Here is a 17,760-nt window from a genome sequence, read left to right on the forward strand (position 1 = left end):
CAGAGGATAACAATGAGCTATACAAGCGTGAGGGAGTAGGTAAATAGACTGTAACTGCTATAAATACACACTGTACCTTCTGTCCCATGTGCTTGACCAGGAAGAGTGCAATACCATACTCAGGAAGTGCCTGCCATGCTCTGATGTACTGCAATTTGGCGTCCACCAGCGGGAGGTCCTTCACGTTGGCATGGGCCTCCAGGATCCTCTGTACCGCCTGTAAAAGCAACTATGAATCACAACACACCCACTGCATACTCACTACCAACCCCACCATAACAAAGGGTCACTACACTGCTGTCTTTACACTTTTACAATGTTGCCCGTACACTACCCACTCTGCCAACCCCACTGTAACAAAGGCTTCACTAAACACTCACTGCCAACCCCACAAAAAAGGTGTTACTACACAACTGGTGCCAAATGATCAAACAATAAATCACTACACAGATACTGCCAACCCCACAACAACATATCACTACACACTCACTACCAACCCCACAACAACACACTCATTGACTACAAAACCACAACACAAGCATCACTTCACCGATGTCTTTACATGTTTACAACACTCTCTGTATTATTCATTCGGAAAAATGTTCCTAACTTCCATCACACTCACGTCACATCATCATCTTGGCCCTTTTTTCCCAGCTAAAGGTGGGGTGAGGTAGGATCCAGAAACAAGGGGTTAGAAAGTACAAACATGAAGACCTATTAACAGCTATCTCAGTGAACTAGGGTCACACAAATAATTTCCACATCATTCAGGCCTCTGGAACAATATACTTCAAATGATACAACCAGCACTGGATGATGCACTCCTCACAACAAACAACAACCATTATTACAAAAGAAACTACTGTAATAACCATAAGTCTTCTAGTCTCCCCTACTTCCTTCACTGTGAACTTTAAATAACCCTTCAGAGAATCAACAGCAACCAAAACAGAAGACTTAATCTGACCAAAGATCTGTATCATCTGCTTTTGGATTCAAGAGATTAATTTTCAAAGTACTATCCTGAGTGGCAGTACACCAACAATCTCCTGTTAGCACTGCATCTTGCCTTCCATACTTTTCATTCCTCCTCAAAAGCTAGAGAGTGTTCTTTCTTCCCAAACTCATCTGGTGTGTGTTTTGAACTATCACATACCGGTACATTTCACACAGCAGCTTTCATCACCACCACCAGCAAGGAAGTGTTACTGAACTTTTATTGCCAGGGTACATGGAGGAAAAAGACAGGAGAGGCAATGATATGTTTTTGCTGATGGTACAAAAAAAATTCCCACACTCTAAAATAACCACAACAATCTGCCACAACTACCTCATCACCACATCAAATCCCACACACCACACCACAAAACAGTCAATATAATAACAACTTTTTACTCCTTAATAATAATCATCTGCCCTAACAAAATCACACACACACACACACACACAACTATAACAACTTTTCACTCATAAATAATAGCCATAACAATCCACTCTAACTAACCCATCACCACACAAAATAACAAACCCCACACACCACACTTTAATCCAAACCGTAAACAATTCTTCATTCCCAACAACCACAGCACTAAAGAGAGAAGCAGAAAAACCAACGCAGAAATGTACAGTATTGTGGAGAGTTAGTTAATTGGAAAACTTTGAATCTGTATGTAAATTTTGTAGATATGGTTTAAAATGATAAATAAATAGGAAAGAAGAATTAGTAAAGGAGTAACAGAAGTTTTGTTTAGAAAGATGACTGTGTGATCAAATCTGCCAATAGCAAATGTGTGAATACTATACTTTAAATCTCAAAACTTATTACTACAATGTGTTAAAAAAAATAATAAATAATAATAATAATCTAGTCACCTGTTTTTCATATCCCATTCCCCAGGATCTCTTGCTTATAACACCTATTTTAATTTTAAACATAAAGAATGACACAAAAAACTAAATATTAAATCTGTCCTTTTATAATGACATGAACTGTTTTTTAAATGTACAGAAACCTCTTTCCCCCCCCCCCCCAGAGTAAAGAGAAGGAAAATCTTCACATACACCATTCAATGTCTGACAAAATTCTGCTAGCCCCAAAAGATCAAAGCATTTAGTCATGGTTACAGAAAACAATGACAAAAGTGTGAGATGTCAATATGGCACTCAGGAAGTCAGCTGCCTCGGGTCACCGTGGGGTCACTGTCATGGCAGAAGTTGAAAAAGCAAGAGGAGAGTGAGTCCAGCTGTTAAACAAAAGGAGAGTGAGTTCAGCTGTTAACCTCTTCAATCTGATGATGTATTTGACAGTTTATTCATGTTATTACTAAGATTTTTTTTAATCCAAGGAAGAAGGAACCAAGGGCAGATTTAAAACAGCCGAAGAAAGTACCCTAGTAGTGAAAGGGGATACTGAAAGCTATAATTATAACTGCTCCAGCTCATGAAGTCTCTCCTGAGCTGAATATTATTATCTGAAGGTGGCGAGAATAAAAATGTCAGAGTAGTGAAGGTGTTTCAAGAGAGAGAGAACATCAGGGAGTTATGAAGCTGAGACAAAAGAGAAACAATACACTTTTACACTCACTCTCCCTTTCAGCAAGTTCCAGATCTGACAACTCATTAATATTTAAAGACTATCTGTTCCTCTGGCTGGTCATAATGCTATCACTAGGTCTTACCCTTTATAATTCAGTGACTCACTTAGGCTAGATATGGTGTTTTGTTTTAGATGCCATCTGCTGATCAACTAACTTTGGCAGATGAGGAAACGCTTGTTCTCTACAGGGCAGCTAACTTAAGAAATGCCCAGCCAAAGAAGCAGTAAGGTGGGTGGATGGAGGGAAATACAAGATATATACTTTCATGAATAAGTCAACAATCTCAAGCTCAGAACTGTGGGCAATCTGGACAAACAGTGTATAAAAGGAAGGCATAAGGAATATATTGCAGTAAAATGTTTGGAATTATGAACTGCATCAAAATGGGTACAATACCAGTGCAGCAAAAATACCAGTGATGAGGTGTTCACTATCACTAGGAGGTGAAGAGCCATGGTAAACACATGCAGTATAGCCACACCAAAAACCCAAGTGTGTCAGCATAAAAAACATGGGAGACTTTGGCTGAGAGGCTGGCAATATATATTCACTACAATGTTACCTCTGAATGGTTATCTCTGCAGATTACATAAAAAGTATATATAACGGCAAAATAAAATAGAGTACATTCAATTCTAAGCATTATCTTGAAGATGTTATTACTCTGCAATTTTGACAAAGCTTACCAAATTTGCACACAAGACAAAGTATCCAACAGTATTAACCTCTGATTTCAAGTCTGCCCATGATACATGGCTCTAATCTGCAGTGCTAGGATGGAGGTGAGGTGCATATGCTTGTGAGAACTGTTGTGTGGCAGTGAAGTAAATGGTGAGGTAAGTAACACTGATGGTCAAGATAATCGGTGCTGGTGCTGTGGTGGCTAACAGTTCATCTGGTCGTGAGCCCAGTAACATGCAGAAGAAATGGTCATATAATTGAGGTGGCAATGATGTAACTGATGCAGCAGTAGTATAACTAAAGAAACTAGTAGGGTCTCTGGGGGTATTCCTCTGAGAATCTGAGGTGTCCAGTGGCATGGTCAGGCATATAGGCATTTCAGGGGTGGTCAATACCAATCTGGCTACCCTATGAGGTATGCCACTGAAGACAAGGTAAGGAAAGTGTAGCTGTAGGTGCAGGGAGGTGTTGATGGTGAAAGTGTTTGTGTAAGGGTGTTGGTGGTGAGATTAAGTGCAGGGACTGGAGACAACACCAGTGCTTGGTAGGTGAGTATAAGTGTAGAACTGGTGCAAAAAGATGGAGAAAGTGCCATAAGAATGTACAGGTATAGGTGGTAGGGGTGACACACGACACACAGTTTACCGAGTACTCAGCGTAGGGTCCGGCACACCAGCCACCCTGTACCGAGAGAGAGACAACGCTACATCTCTACACTATGCTGGAGTGATCACGCTTCAGGCACGGCTCCAGTGATTAATAACAATTGGCTAAAAATCTGGGACACCATCAACCCACTGAATCCAACTGATGTCCTTTCCAGTTTATCTGTGCTAACTCCTGACAATTTTATTTAGCTGAGGAAAGGCATCTCATACTGAAGGGGTTTATTAATGACACATCTCACCCCTCCACATCAAAGAGCTAAGCCTAAGATGAGTAAAACTGTTAGGAGATGGCAAGAATATTGAAAAAGATATTCCTGGACTCAATGGGTTATGACTTAGTAAAAAATCTGGCCTCCCATCGCTGACCACTTGTAGTACGGTAAGTAAACAGAGAAGAAAGTTACAAAAGAAAGACTGTCCTACTAACATCTACAAGTATTATGAGAAAGTGATAGTTTTTCTATTTAAAAAAAAAAAAAAAAAAAAAAAAAAAAAAAAAAAAGGTAATGGCGTTTTGAAAGTGGCATTAATCATTCAACATGCATCCTATCTGTACATCAGCATAACAAAACTTTATTATAACAAATCTGCTCACAAATTAGTCAGAAAACACATACCAGTAACCGATATAATATTACTTCCATACCACATAACAGAATCTATCAGTATGTAATATTAAATGTTGGGACCAACTGCCTAGCCCTGGGCTCCTATGCTCCTCATGGGGCAATGTAGGATTGGATGATGGATGGATGGATGAATATTCCCCCTCACACTATAAACGCATTTTTTAAAAAACTCAGGGCACAGAATTGATGGTTAATTTACTGGGGCCCAACTGTCTTACTATCTGTGACACACCTTCAAATACCATCATTCTGGCACTAAAATGGTACCCACTGTACTAAATGAATACACTTCAAGGCTGTCTCATACTGGATTTTTTTTTTTTTTTTTTTTTTTTTATAATGGTTGGTCATGCTGATGATAACTAATATGTTTTAACAAAATTCAGATAATCAAACTGTTCCTTGCTCCAGCGTAGGAGCTGAGTCACATACTTTCAGACCTCAGAAATATCGATCCATGCCCAATGCCCACTACATAAGGAACTTTGAAGGTTAAAAGAGAGGGGTAGGGTAGTACTTCAGGAGGACACAGTTCTACCTACCTACAGTAATTGAAAAATACAATGCATACACTATACAGAACACTACCTCTGGTTTAACTAATGCCACTGTGCCAACTAATTTTTAGAGTGTTCAGAACAATGATAAAATTGTACATACGCGTACAATAATATTCACCGTGCATTACTGTTGTGGAATAGGGTAGTTCCTTAGCCCTCTCAACTGTATGGACACATTAGGCTACATTACTCAGCCAGCCACAAGACACAATGTTCAGCTGAGGGGAATCCCAGTAGTCAAAGGGCTGTAATTTATTATGATTAACCTTTGAACTGCTACCTATTGGTGCTGATGAGGGACACCTGCATGTGGTGACACAGATACAACTGGGCAATTCTGTTGTTCAAGTTATATAAACATCTCTCAACTCCTTCCTTATCCCAGAATGGAAGATGGTGGGCTGCAGGAAGGAGACAACTTCAACCTGCAGTCTATTGGGTTCACATTTAAGATGAACCTGGGCCTACTACTACTACTATGAATACTATACCTACTATTACTATTGCTACCACTACTACTACTACTACTACTGCTATTACTATGGGGAATTCTAGTACAGGTAGTCAACCATCTCAATTAACCTAGGCACAGCTAAAATTTCCCTCAGCTGAATAATATGGCATCAATTTTGCTTGAATAATGTACCTAAGTGCGTTCAAGTTGGTGAAAGGGTAAAAATACAACATTTATGGGTGTGCTTCAGGGGATGAGAGATGTGATGCACTGAAGGTTAGGGATGGGATAGCCATTAAGCAACTAAGGCTTCAGTAGTTTCCAGTTGCACTTCATGGGTTTAAAAATAAGCAAGTATGTAGAAGCCTCATGCCAGGGAAACATAAGCTGAGCATGTCTCTTTGGCCTACTTAAATTCTTGCTCATAATCAAGCAATATTACCACCCAGTATCATCATTATTCATATTACCCCTCAAATTATCGTATTTTCATCATCATCATTATCCACTATTACCCCCAAACTCTCATCATTTCATCATCATCATTATCCTGACCTCATTTCCAACCTATCCAACCTGAGGACATATTTTTACATTTCATTTCTGCTACCAACAAAGTCATTCAATTTCCAAGACACTGCTAATAATGTTGTTGTTAATGAAGGCTTTATCCAACCCCTCCAATTCAGCAGGTCTCTTCAATTCAGCAAATTTTAAAAACATACACTGTATAATAAAAAAATAAATAAATAAAACATACATTATCCCCACACTGAACTGGTTAAAATGAAAATGACATAACGGCTCAGCTTATATTTCCTTCATGTAGGCATTTCTTGACAAGGCTGTTTCTACTAGAGCTACCCATACACGGCAGAAGTGCAGCAAAATAGTCAAGTTACCGGTGATGGTCCCGGAATGCATGTGGAGCCTGGCTAACAAGAGGGAGAGAGACCAATGTTAATGCCAAATACAATAACATTAATAAGAGCCTATATATTTCTAACATAATATAATCAGTAATAACAGTCTATATGCTTCTTCCTGGTGTGTAAAGAATGTAATGTAACTCAAGTCACATTTTCTCCATACCAGCTGGATTGTCTGATATCGCATAGGAAATTACTTCAGTATAGTGAATACACTACTGGTACCTGCTGGCAGCTGTACACATCACCATACACAATACACATACATACACAATTTTAAAGTACAGCTCACACATACTGTACACAATTTTTAAAGTACAACCCACACATACACTGACTATAAAGTACAACCCACACATTCAAAGTTTTTAAAGTACAACCCACACATACAAAGATCATAAAGTATGGCCTAAACTTTCACCTCCTACAATTATAGTCCAAATATATACTCCTAATAGGCCCATGGAGGGACACTTTGTGGCCCTCGTGCTAAGGAGTGTGATGAGTCAGATCCTTCGGCTATATTGGAAAAGTACTTCTCGTCCCCTCAAGTCATCTCTGTTGTTATTCCGAACGTGGTATACTTAATTCTCTGTGTGTGAAAAACATAAGCAGTTTACTCCCATTACTTATCCCAAAGCTCCAGGCTGGTATCCTGGGCTCTCCTTGTTTTGGTGGTATCAACACCCCTCACTCCTTGGCCATGTTTCCTAATTCTTTTAACCCTACCCAATCCTCCCTTTCTTAGGAACCTCCCATCAATTTAACGAATGAACCATACAAATAGCAAAGGCACTGGGGAGACCATTTAGTACAGTAATAAACAACTAGTACACTGTAAACACTGAGAAAAAAAAAATACTGTACTACAAAGCCTCCTATGTCACATAGAATACCCTGTTCACCCTAATGTATTTACTAACACAAACTAAGCACTGTACCCAAAAAAAGGAACTACTGTAGATAAAAAGACTAACATAAAACAAGAGCAAGATCAACACACTATAAACACTATGATCTCCTGAAAAATGAACTAAATCACACCAACAAATATAACTAAATATGTACATGAACTGCCATGAAAAACATACCTTGCCCCTGATTCTCTTGGAGTAGCGAGGTGAGAGGTAATGTTCAGGTTGGATGTCAAGACTCTCAGGGTTGAGGACAGGTGCAGGGGCGGGGTGTTGCATGGACAGGAAAGCCTGGATGGATTTGACCTCACTGTCGTACGAGGAGTCAGCCAGGGATCGGCCCTTTGACGCCAGGCGCATGGCAGCCATCCACTTTGCATACTGTTCCTCCTGTTGCATGGAAAATCAATCATTATCATCATCATCATCATCATCTCTCACACAAAGAGTCAGCTAAGGATCAGTTATTTGATGCCAGACACATAGTAACCATTCATTTTGTGTACTGTTCCTACTAGTGGAGTGAAGTAAATTTCGATAACATTTACTACAAGTAAGACCTTTAGAGATGATACTTATTATTACAACACTTAAAACCTGAGAGTATGTAAAACATTACATACAATTCTCTGTACTGAACATTATGCACCAAACATTCTTCTCTTTGTGAGGAAAGTTTCTTGTATGCAAAATTAAATATGAATAATTTCCAATGGCAGTTAACCAAAACAAACTTTGCACACTGCTTCATTCGAACTACTATAAATGCAACATGATGCTCCTCTTCTCTTAACTTTCTCTCTCTCTCTCTTTTATTGTAAACACATGCACTTAGCCATCCTCAAGAACACAAAATGGCATTTCTACGTACTGATGAGCAGCGTATAATGTAGTCTGTCATTCCATCTGCTGCCGGCACTTCCAGTTTGATGCCGTAGCGCTGCTGGCTCAGGTTGACGTCTGGGGTGACCTCACAGCCACGCAGGTTGATTGTCTCAATGGGCTCGTTGGTGTACTCAGCACTCTTGAAATAACGCAGCTCCAGGTCTTTGTAGGTGAAGTAGTACTGCTTGAGGCCCTTCAGGGTGAATCGCCGTGGCCTGAAAAATCATTACTCCCTTGGATTATACTGGATTTTGTATGTAAAGATAAAAGCTCTCTCCCTAAAGCATTACACACACAGAAAACACTGGCTATTAGTATGCAGAGTTAAAAAGTTCTCTCCTCCATAAGAAAGATTTATAAGCACTATCATAACATGGCCATCATCCTATCATCATCATTATCATCACCATCAATACTTTTACAAAATACTGATAAATGGGAAAATCTGTGAACAAATCAGTGGAACAAAAAACCGAGTTGAATCTGTATTGAGTTAGGAATGACAGATTGGCTATAACTGAGTTTTTTTTACTCCATCCACCTATGCATCTAACCATCCATTCATCCATCTTCCAATCTTTTACTGTCCCATACAAAGCACGGGCGCCCAGGACAAGGCTACTCAATTCAGATATTTAAGGCTAGAATGACCAGTCCCTCATCTTTGAGTGGCATTATCTGAGCAATAAACCTCAACCATCCATCAGACTTAAACCCTAGCATCTTAACCCACTAAACCACCAGCTGTTTTATTTGCCTTTCACTCACTTCATAAACTTGAGATAGTCAGCCAGCTCTGGGATGTGCATAATGTCAGCAGGCGATGTTGAGACGTGTGACCCCTCCAGTGACATCTGCAGCTCACTCAGGGCGCGATCAATGTCGTCCTCAGTTCCTGTGTTGTTGTCTGGCTGGGGCTGGTTCACTTGCAGGTTCACTTGCAGCTGCAGCATAAACATAGGTGTAATAAATAAATAAAATCGTCATCATCGTCATCCAGACCTCTTGTCCCAGCTACAGGTGCAGTGAGTAAATAAATAAATAAATACTGTAACTACAATATAATAAATAAAGTGTCCTAAAAGGCCATTACTTTTTACCACTTTTTTTTTTTCTCTCCTCCAACTTTATTCACAACTACGGCAAATTCAGCCTTAAGTTCACCAGGTTCTCATTTAAATGATCTTGAGTCACAACAACAACAACAGTAACAATGACACAGTTCATATCAGTGACATAAAAGTGGTGTGAGAGGCAATATAAATATCAGTAACTGAGACAGAGTTGTGACTTAAAATCCATGCCTTGCACACACCTGTAGTGCAGCAAACATGAGCATCTCCTCCTCGGTGCAGTCAATCTCCTCGTTTAGGATGGCCCACTTGGACTGCTCATAGATGAGGTTGATGCGAGCGGCGTCATATTTGGGGTTGAGGTCGTAGAAGGAGAAGAACTTGAAACGCAGCAGCAATGTGTCAAACTCTCGTACACCCTGCTCCATGATGGACAGTGAGGAGTCAAGCCACCTGGTATAAAATATGGTGATATTATTTTTCTTCATGTCCTTCCAACTGTCCTACAGCAATGGCGATGTTCAGTACCTGTCATGTGTATCTTACTTCTAATAAGGAAGAAATAACATCTTTGCAATCCTACACAAATATAACTGAGAAAATTAAGCTACAAATAATCATATTCAGTTTATACATGAAGGATACATGGTTTAAAGACTTACATCAGAAAACAATGGGTGAATAACAAACAGACACCAAGAGTACAGTAATCAAGTGGTTAGCACTGCTAGCTATGAAACTGTGGCAGAGTTAGAATCCTGGTGCAGGCAGCTGGTGCAACTTGGCTCAGGTGTCCATCCACCCTTTGTAGGTTGGTATGTAAAATGAGTATCTTCAATAACACCTGGCAAAAGTAGGTATGGTAACTTGGATGTTGTAATGACCTTGTAATCCCAAGAGAGTGTGTGAATAACTCAACCCAGGCTAAAAGGTCAAAGTTAGAAGAGATAAACTCTACAAATAAGTGCTTCATGGTGTCTGCCCACTTTTACCTTAATTACCATCACCTTGCTCTACTGTACTGTAGCAAAACTTTTCAGTGTATTACAGTAAACAGGCCACTATAAAATAAGTCATAAAATATCCACACGAAGCTGCTGAATGATTTACAGTAAATGTACGAGAAAATATGTGAGAACTTACGCGACATTCATGCGGGCCTTCTCCAGAAGTGATTTGGGGCGAAGGAGCTTAGCACGTGCCTCCTCAGTGGGCTGGTGGGGTGAGGTGGCCAGGCAGGCGGACAGGTCCCCATCGACACTGTCCATGGTGCTGTTGAGGCTTCCAATCCCGTTGTTGCTTGTGTGACGCAGTGTGCTGCCCTGTGTGTGCATATAATGGTTACTGTGCATGTTACTAGTGCCACTTCATTCTTACCTGACAAAACTGGACAACCACAAGGTGAATACTAAGTCGTGGCTGCACGAAATTCAGTGAGCTCTAGCTGGGTGGTAGGAATGAATCTCATTGGTTTTTAGTCATTTGAAACCCTCTGATGACCACCTGGCCACCAACTATGCTGAAAGAGGTTAGGGGTCTTTACCTGATCTTAAAAAATGCACAATACATATACGGCTGCAATGTACAACAAACACAGTCACAAACAACAATAAAGGAAGTGGGGAGGGAAGGAAAAACACAAGGAATGAATGCAGTAAACACTCAGCACATTCTTGCTATTTCCTGAAGATTTTAATCAGCTTAGGAAAGATGCTTGGTGGAGATGGAATTAACAAAGGCTACATTTCAACCCTCTAACTTAAAGATACTTCATAACCCTAATAAAAGTCTTGATACACTATATGGCACCTAGAATTAAAATATAAAAAACATCATCAGAGTGAGGGAGTTAAATATATCTGGCATCACTTCATGGGGTCATGGCTGCAGTGATTAAACAGGATGCTTCAGGCTGTTATCTCTAAAACAAATGATACACTATGGTATCTTGAATGTAACCTAACCTCTATCAGAACTACAGACCAAAAGGGTTACCAGATGAGGAGAGATCATTTCATACAGAAGAGCTACATCCACATAATTATGTACACTGCGGTAACTGAGAAGATACAAATGGCTTGGCTCGATCCACATCAGGTCAGTATCTTCTCAATAAATACAATATCCACTTGTGAGTATAACTCATCCATTTGAATAACTTCTGGCCACTTTGATGCTGGAGAGAGGTATCTTCAAGTGATCGCAGTGATATGACTGAGCAGCTCTGATGTCTGATTTTACAGTCATCCTTCATTTCCCTCCCTACCCCCTAAAAAGAGGATTGTGAACTGCAGGAGAAAGGCAACTTCAGCCTGAAGTACACTGGGTTCATATAAAGATGAGCCCAGGGTCAGAACAACAACAAAGGCACTGTTAAATACACAATCACTTCATAACACACCGAGTCTGGAGGACATCACTGCATTCAAATCACTGACACAGGAAAATATTAAATCACATATTAACACACACACTCACACAGTAAACCTCGTAAAAAACACTACATGCAAATCAATCACCAAAAGCCTTCCAAGACAATGATTGGTTTTTATGAGTTCAAAATTGTCAGAGGGGATCAAAAGTTTTAATTAAGGGGGTATGAGAGTGGGTCAACCATTCTGATTATGAGGAACAAAAAAGGGTCAAAATTAAACTCTGATTAAAGGGACATAAGTTCTGAGATTGAGTTTTATCCATTGCACTGACTCATGCATTTAACCTTTTGACTGCAGTGAATATAAACAGAATAACAGTGCAACTATCCAACTGTTATATCTGTCCACCATTAAGATGAGCTTCGGGCACTAATGTCAACGATGTTCAAATACAAAACAGGGTTATCAAGACAGTTTTTAATATTTCTGGTGCCCCTGGTTTGTCCTGGGTACAGTGCTGTAATTTCCTGTCTTTACCCAAAATAAAACTTATGATCAATATCATCATACTTTTTTTCTCAATGTACAGATGGGGTAATCCAGAAATAAGGAAAAAGGAAATAAGAAACAAAACTCAAAGTAGGTAATCTGCAGCCAAAGGGTTAACAACAAAGCCTGAAGTTCTTATCCTAAATTATAAAAGATCACGCGACACAGCCACTGCCACTCCTGTACCATACCTCATAAAACTCTTCACTGCCTGGGTGTGGGTATCGCTGAAACATGGATAACACTTCACTCATGGGCAAGGCATCATATCTTTACTGCTCCATCAGAAGCATTATGAACATCAGTTAAGACAGAATAAAGCTGCTTATAGGTAGCTAAATCAAGGGTAACAAAACTTATCTGGTTGCATAAAAATAAATAAATGAATACAGTGAATCAGCATTTATCAATTATGAGAACAGCAGCATCCAACTCCAAACTACCAGTACAGGTAGTCTCTTTGGAGCAAAGGGGCCATAGGCTGGACTATCAAAATCCAAAATATTTATGGGCTAGAGGATGATCTATGCCCCTTATAATGCCTTGCATGATACAAAAAGCTCTGGCCATGACTAGGAGTTAAACCATAGTACGTAAGTCACACCTCTTTCCCACCCAAGGGCTCCACCACCTGTTTACTAGATGTCTAAACAATTATACACATAACAAATAATAAAGTGGCATGCTTGCTACATAAATGATTCTATTATCTCTCAATTATAAAGAAACAGAAAAACCAAGTGGGGGAATGAAGAATGAGAGACTGACAGGGAGTAAGCATGTGAGTGACACAGAGGAGGGAGGGGAAGTGAGGGACCAAGGATGAGGAGGAAGGATTGGGTGGAGAGGTATGTGAGAGAGGCATGAGTTAAAGATAGGAAAGTGGGGAACAGAATGACAAGGAGGCCATTTGTTTGTAGGAACCCTTCCAGGATGAAGATGTCTGCCTAAAGATAGGACAGAAAACCAATGGATAAATGAGTTTTTACCGGTGAACTGATGGGTGTCCTGGCAGGTGAGTGGGGGTGGTGGTGTGAGCGGTCGAGCGAGCCGTTGGTGGAGTTGTGGCTGCGGTTGGCAATGAAGGAGTTGGTGTCAGCTGGGGTGCCATTCTTGACGGTAGCAGAGGTACTCTTCTTCTTCATCTGCTTCTCACTGTAGTTCTGCTTCAGGTCATCCGACCCCAGTGGCTTGCAGAATGATAGCTCCTCTGGATAGCGAATGCCTGTGGGGATAAGAGAGGTTAACCCACTGAGCCTGGGGTTAGATATAGCTTTAACAATTGGCCTGTGTTCTCATCAGTTAAGAAAGCTCCCTAACACCTCTTCTGCATTTATTTGTTTTGCTTGTTACACATTGCCGTTCTCTTTTATGCTTCTTAAATCATTCTATTATCACCATACTTCGCATAAACAGCATACAAAACGATATTAGCCAGCCGTATCCAAAAATAAATTGCAAAGGAAGAGGTGTTCAGAAGCTTCCTTAACTGCCAAAAATACAAACTTTTGAATCCAATTATGTATTTTTTATTTTAATCAGTCCAGCACCAGAAATCTTTATTCAACTGAATATGAATCTATTAGTGAAAGGGTCAATAAACATAACAGATAACTTCCATATTAGGCAATGACTCTATCTGGAGGTAGTAACAATAAAGTAACTTCCATATTAGGCAATGACTCTATTTCTAGGTAGTAACAATAAATAAACTACGGTACCTCATCACAATAAAGGGGAGTCAGTATTCCCCATACAGTATCAAAACCCTTTCCTAGGTTAAGAAAATATTTCAAGTCTGGTAGTAGCAGGGGTTTTAAACAATTAATATCAGGGAAAGCAGTCCACTGTTGAGTAATACAGTGTACTACACCGGGATCTGAGATTATTTACGTCATTTTATTGTCCACGAAAATAGCATGGAGTAAAATGCCAAATAAAATGCAAGGAGAAAATAAAACGCAGGGAGTAAATAAAATGGAAGAAGTAATTAAAACACCAGGAGTAAAATGCTGAACAAGTCGCTAAGGATGGGGTGATGTAAGGCCTCCCTTGGCACCTACATAATGGCCCTGAAGGTGTTATCATTTTTGCCCACGCTATATTGCAACGTACCACAGGTAAAGAAAAATCAACATACTGTATTTCATAAGGTAATGTTATGGAGGATTCGTGCCCCTCCCTGTAAAACAACTTAACTCAAAGACAAACACCCACCCCTCACAGGGTTATGGGTTTGTGCTCCTTCCTGTAAAACAACTGTCTCGAAAACAAATGGCCACTCCTTATAGGATTATGGCATCTGACAACAGATAGATAGATAGACAGACAGTTTTATGCTTGAAGGATCTGTCTTTTCACACGATAGCTCGTTTCCATAACAAAAGTGAGGCAACAGAAGCCACAATACCTAGGTCCTTGCAGAGATGTACAACAGCATTGAATGTTTTCTTGGAGAAGTCCACTCTGAAGTCCATGTATCTGAGGTCCGGCATCTGTACCCGGAGTGTCTTGTGCATCGGAGTAAACTCCAGCTGTGCCGCGGCCCCCACCCCATACTGGTCCAGCGTGGAGCGTGTGTGTGTCAGCCAGACGTTCTTCTTGGGCCACCATAGCGCATGGTCAGACCAGTCAATTGCAATGTCTGCCAGGAAGAATTCAAAAGTTAGGACACAATGATTAAAAAAGTGATATACCAAAGAGTGAAAACTTCTGATAAGCATACAGGGTACATGATCCATTACTCTATATACACGGTGGGCCAAAAGTTACTTTACCATATTATTTTATTAATGCAGTTATATTTCTACTAAATAAGGCATACACCAGTTATATTTCAACTATATGTACATCAAATTAATTAAAAACCAAGTTAAATATTCTAAATGACCTCCACCTTCCCCTAAATAGAACTGGCACCTCTTGGACACAAAGTGGCAAATTCTTCTCAAAGTATGATAATTTTTTCAAGTTATCAAAGTCAGCTGTTATTCTTTCTTTCAATTCTTGAAGACTTCTAGGCTTTGCCTTGTAAACTTCCTCTCTGATCATCCCCCAAACTGCAATGTCACATGGCGTTTGGTCAGGTGACCTTGAAGGCCACTCAACAGTACAGTAGCCCTTCTTCCCACCCATGTGTCCAAAGTGTTACCGAGAAATTCTTGCATATTCCTACCATATTGAGGAGGTGCACTGTCTTGCATCCAAATTACTTTGGAAGCTGAAATATAACTGTGTTTTAGTTGTAATATAACTGTTAATCAAATATAATGGTAAAGTAACTTCTGACCCACCCTGTATACCGTATCTATCTACTATATCTACATCTATCTACAGTATCTACCTATCTATCTATCTATCTATACCTACCTATGTACATCTATCTATCTGTGTCTATTTAGCTACATCTACCTATCTATCTATATGCAGGAAGGAGACATAAAAAAAGAAGGGAAAAAGAATAGATAAATAGAAAAACAAGATGGAGAGAATATTAAACTCTTTCCCCTGGCCATGGGGGAGGGGGGTCCGAGGGAGGGGGGCTGGAGGGGGGGCTGGATATATACAACCAAGAGTGGGGCTATGCTCTATATTGGCGCTTCCGGCACTGGCACTGTCACGCCCTCTCTCACTCTCTCTCTGGCACTGCCCTCTTCATAATATATCCATTCTCAGATATACCCGGTTCCCACCAATATATGACTAACTTCTAATATATATTTATGCCATTCTACAACACACATTTTCTAATAATCTGGAAATACTAAGGCGATATACGTGAAATTAATCAAAATAAAAAGTTGACTAGCGACATGGTAAATTCAAATAAGATGAAATACAACGAAATATTGAAATAACACAAAGACGATACTATAAGGAATAAACTGGTCAATAATGAAGAGCTAGAATGAATAAATAAAAATAAATTCAGCTGATACGATACGAAAGAATAATCACCCGCAAGATTTAAAAAAATAACAAAATAAAAAATAAAACTCGAGCGATGCAAATAATAAAAACAATTTACATCATAATTAAATATGAAACATTAATGGATTCCACAGTCCCTCTTTATAACTTCCTTGGCGATTTATTTTACACATACACCTCAACATAACACACGCGAATATCAGGGAACAAACTGCTAAACAAACAGCAAAGGAAGAGATATTACAAAGCCTCCATTTCCACCTCGATAACGGCCCTGAAGGTGTTTTCATTCTTGGCTGATACTAAGTTGCAACAGATCACGTGTTAAGAGCTCTTTCTCACTTATCTACATACTGATAGTGGTTGGGAACGTGATCAATATTTAGCAATGCATTTGATACGTCATGAATTTTGAAACCTGAAAATTCAAAAGAAAATACAACAGATTAAAAACAAGAGGAGGAGAAGGAGGAGGAGGAGGAGGAGGAAAAAAGAAAAAAAGAAAGGAGAGGGAGATTAAGAAAAAAATAATAATGGTATTGTGAACCCAGTGGACTAAAGGCTGAAGCTACCCTTTTTACACTCCACCATCCTCCTTTCGGGGATGAGGAGGTTATTGACAGACGTTTGGACAGCCAGATAGTGGACCCGCCTGGCTCTGTTAGTGCCACCGCGTGAAGGCGTCCCTTCCAACCACCAATGAAGAGTTGAAAGAGTAATTATGACACACACACACACACACACACACACACACACACACACACACACACACACGGTCTAGTCGTCGCCGTTCCTTATTTCCTGCACCCTTTATCTTGGTGTGTGTGTGTGTGTGTGTGTGTGTGTGTGTGTGTGTGTGTGTGTGTGTGAAGTGAGAGAAGGAAAAAAAGGAAGAGAGGAAGGACGAAGAGCACACAGGCAGGAAGACGGAAAAAGAAATAAAATGCTAATAAAAGGAGGGAAGGAAGGAAGGAAGGAAGGAAGGAAGGAAGGAAGGAGGGAGGGAAGGAGGGAGGGAGGGAGGGAGGGAGGGAGGGAGGGAGGAAGGAAGGAAGGAAAGGAATAACGAAGGAGAAGGAAAAACAGAAGGTACGAAATCAGGAAGAAAAAATTGATGGAAAAGAGAAAAGACAAAGAAAAAAATAAAAAAGAAAGAAACAAAGGATGATTTTAAGGAAAGTAGGTAGGCAGGCAGGTAGAAGTGAGGTAGGCAGTAAGGCAGGCAGGCTAGAAAGGAAGGCAGGCAAGCAGGCAGGCAGGAAAGGAAGAAGTCATACAGGCAGGCAGGGAGGTAGGCAGGAAGGTAGTGAGGCAGGTAGGCATGAAAAGGGGTAAGGCAGAGAGGCAGGTACCGACGCAGGCAGGTAGAGACAGAAACTGATAAGACTGATGGGCCAGGTGTGTGTGTGTGTGTGTGTGTGTGTGTGTGTGTGTGTGTGTGTGTGTGTGTGTGTGTGTGTGTAATTACCTATCACACCCATCATAACCTCATCATAACACTCATCATAACCTC

General features: G+C 40.2%; 1 protein-coding gene across 1 annotated transcript in view; it reads right to left on the reverse strand.

Moving 5' to 3' along the window:
- Fit1 (Fermitin 1) overlaps nucleotides 1–17,760 on the reverse strand; it is a 62,388-nt gene that overhangs the window by 2,052 nt on the left and 42,576 nt on the right. Inside the window, exons 2-10 of the mRNA XM_080285490.1 lie at nucleotides 14,728–14,961; nucleotides 13,307–13,542; nucleotides 10,537–10,715; nucleotides 9,636–9,846; nucleotides 9,089–9,264; nucleotides 8,307–8,535; nucleotides 7,613–7,825; nucleotides 3,927–3,962; nucleotides 77–217 (exon numbers count right to left, since the gene is read on the reverse strand). Coding sequence (XP_080141616.1) covers nucleotides 77–217; nucleotides 3,927–3,962; nucleotides 7,613–7,825; nucleotides 8,307–8,535; nucleotides 9,089–9,264; nucleotides 9,636–9,846; nucleotides 10,537–10,715; nucleotides 13,307–13,542; nucleotides 14,728–14,961 — 1,655 coding nt within the window. The remainder of the gene's footprint in view (nucleotides 1–76; nucleotides 218–3,926; nucleotides 3,963–7,612; nucleotides 7,826–8,306; nucleotides 8,536–9,088; nucleotides 9,265–9,635; nucleotides 9,847–10,536; nucleotides 10,716–13,306; nucleotides 13,543–14,727; nucleotides 14,962–17,760) is intronic.

This window comes from Coenobita brevimanus, chromosome 13 (assembly GCF_032717465.1).
Source record: "Coenobita brevimanus isolate Jiangsu-jjx chromosome 13, ASM3271746v2, whole genome shotgun sequence".
Classification (NCBI taxonomy): Eukaryota; Metazoa; Arthropoda; class Malacostraca; order Decapoda; family Coenobitidae; genus Coenobita; species Coenobita brevimanus.